At 43.8% G+C, this 6,034-nt stretch overlaps 1 protein-coding gene across 1 annotated transcript; it reads right to left on the minus strand.

Moving 5' to 3' along the window:
• Window positions 1-1,268: 1,268 nt before the first annotated feature.
• Window positions 1,269-4,396, minus strand: LOC109642474 (mucin-2-like). The gene is made up of 3 exons (XM_069533479.1): window positions 4,107-4,396; window positions 2,889-2,974; window positions 1,269-2,810 (listed from the first exon to the last, which is right to left on the minus strand). The coding sequence occupies exons 1-3, from the start codon at window positions 4,303-4,305 to the stop codon at window positions 1,326-1,328; spliced, it is 1,770 nt and encodes a 589-aa protein (XP_069389580.1). The 5' UTR covers window positions 4,306-4,396; the 3' UTR covers window positions 1,269-1,325.
• Window positions 4,397-6,034: the final 1,638 nt, after the last annotated feature.

The following is a 6,034-nucleotide window of genomic DNA, read 5'->3' on the forward strand; positions in this document are numbered from 1 at the left end:
GCCGGCTGGAGGGGGCCGGAGGGCAGCGGGGAATGCTCCCTTCAAAGAGCAGAACTCCTGGGAAAAGGACGAATAACATATTCTGGTCAGAAAATTAGCCTTCCAACACTTTTTAAGACACATCTGTGAAACACGTACTCTGTGCTTGTTGAAGCATCTATCAACTGGTAACAATGTGGTTCAGCTGTAAGACCTGAGATCAGAAAAGGTTTTGGATAAAGAGAAAAATGGACTGTTAAACTAAGAGAGGAAAAAGAAGGAACGTCTGGATTAACATGCTGATGGACCTGGGGCTGAAAAGTAGCCTAATGGTAATTGGATCAAACACGGATTGATTTAGTTTGAAAGTAAATTTTAACAGTAATCTTGTGAAATTGCATCTGGGAACCATTGGTCAAATGCAAGTTAAATGTTTCACAAAAGTAATGACTGGTTTATTTTAATTCTTTAAAATGAAGATACCCAGAAACCATGTTTATACTGCTTTGTTTTTGTATTGTTAGACTCATCGCTGCATTAACCCCTCGCACAACTGTTGAATATTTCCAGAGGACGAACATCTTCAGCTGGTTCTATAAGTTCAATGTCACGTATTAACAAATTGTCCACCTCCCAGATTTGACAACTTTTTCATCTTTAAACCCTTTAATACTCAGCGATGAGTAAAATAAATCAAGGACAATTGTGGTGCTGCACTTATTCTGAGGATGTAATAAAAGTTATATTGTTGGACTATACCTAACGAATACTTGATTAAGTAAACTGCTTTTTTCTTTGGTGGAGGAGTTTGAATTAACTGAACCATTTGTACAGATTACTTGTGCAGATGAGGTACAACCTACAAATTGTGGCACTACACTATTGGCTTTTACCCGTTAATTAAATTAAGGCAGAAAAAGTAATTTCCAAACATTTTGATGTCTTTTTCTGCTGTCTCCTATTTAGAAATATAAGCAACACATCTTATGAGGATTAACAATATGCAAAGTTATTTATTTTTGAGAGTCAATATTTGAGTAATTCTAAAGTTGTGTGTTGCAATTTCAGCATGTGCCTATATCCACCTTTAGAAACATTTCCCATCAGTGCTTACATCAGACTGCCATCTAGTGGTTACTTTGTAAACATGTGGTGAGCCCAATATCTGATGCTGGCCACTAAGGCCTCACTATTAATGAGTTATACATTTTGTCTACACAATTACTACTGATTAAAAATTACATCAAAATGAGGAACTCTGTTATGAAGGGAAAAATGGGAACTCAGACTGAGTAATGCAATGATGTTTATTTTTAAGAAAAGTTTGTGGAGGAGGGACTTCTGGTCTAGCCGCCATTTGCCATGGTGGTGGAACCGGCTGGCGTGGTGGTGTAGCTGCCCGCATGTGTCGTAGTCCAACCTTCCGGTGTTGTGGTGAAGCCCCCGAGTGTGGTGGAGCCCACTGGCATAGTAGTCGAACCTTCTGGCATCGTGGTGGAGCCTGCTGGTGTGGTGGTCACCGGGGCAGACGTGGTGGTGGTCGTCGACGACGCTGGGGCAGGCGTGGTGGCTGTGGTCGCCGGGGCAGGCGTGGTGGGTGTTGTCACTGGGGCAGGCGTGGTGGTGGCCGTGGTCGCTGGGGCAAGCGTGGTGGCTGTGGTCACCGGGACAGACGTGGTGGTCGTTGTCGCCGGGGCAGGCGTGGTGGCTGTGGTCGTCACCGGGGCAGGCGTGGTGGCTGTGGTTGCCGGGGCAGGCGTGGTGGCCGTGGTCGGCGGGGCAGGCGTGCTGGCCGTGGTCGGCGGGGCAGGCGTGCTGGCCGTGGTCGGCGGGGCAGGCGTGCTGGCCGTGGTCGGCGGGGCAGGCGTGCTGGCCGTGGTCGCCGGGGCAGGCGTGGTGGTCGTGGTCGCCGGGGCAGGCGTGGTGGTCGTTGTCACTGGGGCAGGCGTGGTGGTGGCTGTGGTCGCCGGGGCAGGCGTGGTGGTGGCTGTTGTCGCTGGGGCAGGCGTGCTGGCCGTGGTCGCCGGGACAGGCGTGGTCGCCGGGACAGGCGTGGTGGCCGTGGTCGCCGGGACAGGCGTGGTGGCCGTGGTCGCCGGGACAGGCGTGGTGGTCGTTGTCACTGGGGCAGGCGTGGTGGTGGCGGCTGTGGTCACCGGGGCAGGCGTGGTGGTGGCTGTGGTCGCCGGTGCAGGCGTGGTGGTGGCTGTGGTCGCCGGGGCAGGCGTGGTGGTGGCTGTGGTCGCCGGTGCAGGCGTGGTGGTCGTGGTCGCCGGGGCAGCGGTGGTAGCTGCTGTAGTAAAGGGTAATGGTATTTCTATGTCTACTCCTGTGAAAGGCTCTTCAGGAATTTCTTCAAGTCCCCAAAATATATTAAATTCTGAGTCAGAATCAACGACAGTTGGAATAGTGGGAAGAACAGGACCACCAGTGATGCTGGTTGTTGTTGTTGTTGTTGGTAATGGTATTTCTATGTCTACTCCCGTGAACGGCTCTTCAGGAATTTCTTCAAGTCCCCAAAACTGATCCAAGTCAAAGTCAGAATCAGTTTCCTCAAATGAATCAGTAACCACAATTGTTGGTTCTGCTGGTTCTGCCGGTTCTGCTGGTTCTGCAACAGTTGTCGTCTGCGTTGTTGTTTCTATCAATTCTGAATCAAATGGTTCAACAGGTGTTTCATCAAACGTCCACAGTTCAAGAAAATCTGGTTCTTCTAGAGCCCTCCTCACATGATGCTTCCGAACGTTTTTTGACAAAGTCGGGGAACAAGCTGCCGACTTGGGGCACAGTCTCCCAGTATCATCCATGAATGAAAGTTCAAGGCCAGAGTCCTGTGAAAAATCTTAGCTTTAGTTTTCCCAAAAAACTATTTCACCAATGGTTTTGAACATGTTTTGCACTTGACTTACCCTGTCTGGTAACTTGGGTATATCCATTAATGGTGCACTGGAGGTCTTCCACTGTCTCACTGCTCCTCCTTTTTTGGTGATAAAATCTGCCAAAAAAGCAAATTCATTAGTAACCTCTTAGATTAACTTGTGTATTCACAAATCAGAAGTTAAGATCCTTGATCCTGTAATTATGAGCTGAAACTATTTAAAACTTCCGCAAAACATTCACAAAAGATCTTCCACATCATTTTACAGAAATTCTCTACATTAGAAAAGTTACAATACCTCAACATTATGTATGTTATAAGGCAGTAGGGTATGATGGGTGTCTGTCTGATGGCCTGTTCAGTTAATTCATCCCAATAACTGGCCTATAGGTTTTGATCATTTAAATTTTTTTTTCTAAGTAAAATGTTGAACTGCGAGTTCACTTTTGAGTTTTGAAATGTTTTAAATGCATACAAAATAAAAACAGGTAAAGGGAAAACTTCTGCCAATTAAAAAATATTTTACTGAACTCTGGAATTTTTCTGAATTCATTTGTTTTTGAGTTTCAGAAAAAAAAAATTTCAGATTGTTCTTTTTTTCCAGGTCATCAGTAATTGTTTTCCTGGCTGAAAAAAATAAGTGGATGAAAATATCGTATTATGTCTCTTTTCTGACACCTTGTGGTCAAACCCTGTTACAAGCTGATATTTGGGGCTGTTTAGACGTCACATCTAAAAATAAGACCAACTTTCACTGGAGTGGTTTGTGTAGAAATGTTATAAAGTAAAGTGGCACAGGATGATTGCAGGAGAAGAAAGTTTGTACTTAAACACAAATTTGTAAATGCTTCTTCAACTCAGTCTAAAAAAATGATGACTCCAAACATTCATGAACAACAGGGACGGTGCAAAAGAAATGAATTAAATCATGCACAAGCACAAATATGATATATTTTGAATATTCTGATGAGACAACTCTCAGAGTTAAATGGATTTAAATGACGTGACAAAACTTTCAGTCTTTATCAGAACGAATGGGCCGTTTAAAAAAAAAAAAAATGTATCCAGAGGATAAAAACTTTGTCTCTGTTATAAATGATTTTTACATTTGAGCTCTGGCCTTCACTTGAGGTTTGGTGCTTTATAAAAAGCACATGACTTCTCTCCAGGACAACTGATGACAGTTTGAAGCTCCACGTTTTAAACGGTAAAATCCACAAATGGCTCCAGAGAGCTGCAGCTTTTTTACCTGTGAGTAAATTCCGAACCAACGCTGGGAGGCGACGGTGCTTCCGGTCATCAGTCACCGACCTGAACGGCTTCTCGCTGCCGCCGCATAACTCGTCCTGATCGGCCGAACGTCCACGTGCGCACCGGTGGCTCTCTGCGTTGTTGTGCTGGGCTAGAATGACGACGATCCAAACCCGAGCCATCAGTGCAGACGCCATGGTCGCTCCAGGCCGAACAGCGTCTCTCTGACTGATGCGGATTGAGGCACCTGCGCACCTGCGGGTCCTTTAGAGCCAGAGGCCGCACAGGTGCGTTTTTACCTGGCGTGAGACGTTCATTGGAATCGGGAGAAATAAGTTCCTGACTGTAATTCAGGAGAATAACATAAATCATACCATGCAAAGCAAGAGGAATTACTATTTACCAGAGTAAAATACAAACAAAACAAATATCTCTTTGGCTGCATGCTACAAAGAGGAAAACAGTCTTTGCATCTTCCTTGTGATTGTTCACTTCAACCTTTAACACTTAAAAGTCTGTTTGATCAACAAACTTTCATTGGAACATACACAACGATGTCCGCACTGCTAGCTGGAGATCTACTATTCTCACTCACATGAGAGCAAGCCAACCAGATTTGAACCTATGGTGCAAATACAACTGTACAAACTGCTGCTAAGGACAACAAAATACTTCAAAACAACCTCAAAACAACCATAAAGAGTTAGCTACCAAAAGAAACACAGAATCAAATCCGATCATATCAGCTGATCAGCAGAGAAGAGCCGTGAGGAGGGTCAGTGGTGTTTTGGCTTCTATAAAGAGAATTACGTTTCTGATGTAAAGAGCTACTGGGTCAAAATCTACCAAAAAACTAAACTGAGACAAAACGAGAAGCGTAATGTGGACATCAGTGTTTCATAAAGAGTCTTGTTGTTTACCACCCTGAACACATCTGATGTCATCCCATCTTGGACGTTAAGCAGGGTCGTGCCTGGTTTCTGAAGGGAGACCTCCTGGGAATACAGGAGCCATAAGCCTTTTATCCCCCATCTCAAATCAGCGGAGGGCGCTGATGCTTCTGTACTTCAGAAATCAGGACTTTAAAAAATGTTTTTATTGAAAACCTGAAGTGTACAGACAGCAAGGCATTGAAATCATGACAAATAATTCCAAAACAACCAGGCGCATTTTAGAGAATCAAGTCCATCAATTTGAAGTGTACTGTAAATATGTTTTGGACTCATCATCTGACAAGAATAGGGATTGCTTTGATTACCTTGTTAAACTGAGTACGTGAACAAACTATGTCATATTTCAGGCAGAGATTTTAATAGCACGTGAATAGATTTCTATTTCAAAGTCTGTTGTTCCAAATGGGGGTTTGGTGTGGGGTGAAATTATCTGTGTACATGAGTACACGAGTCATCTTTTCACCGCTGCCTGTCGAGGTGGTGTCCACAAAACGTCATCATCCTGGTTCATCCAAGCCTGAATTTACATGAACCAGTTCATCTTATTATATATCGTCCACCTGCTCCTAACTCTGAATTTTCATATAAAATCTCTGATTTTCTATCTGAAGCCTCTGAAAATCTCTGAGCTCAGGACAGATAAAATCATTATAGTCTGTGATTTCAAGATTCATGTGGATGTTGCCAGTGACAGTCTTAGTTGAGCATTTCATTCATAGACTCAGTTGGTTTTGTGAATAAACCCACTCACTGTTTCAATCACACTCTTGATCTTGTTCTGACATATTGCAGAGACATTGAAAATCCTCTGGCTGACTATTTTAAAATACATTTGAATTAACAATTATTGACCACAGTGATTCCCACAATTAGGAAATAATCTACAGTTATTTATTTTTTGAGTAATCCAAAAGTTATGTGTTACAATTTTAGCGTGTGTCTATGTCTTCTCATTACCTTGAGTTTATTCCAA

This window comes from Paralichthys olivaceus, chromosome 10 (assembly GCF_024713975.1).
Source record: "Paralichthys olivaceus isolate ysfri-2021 chromosome 10, ASM2471397v2, whole genome shotgun sequence".
Classification (NCBI taxonomy): Eukaryota; Metazoa; Chordata; class Actinopteri; order Pleuronectiformes; family Paralichthyidae; genus Paralichthys; species Paralichthys olivaceus.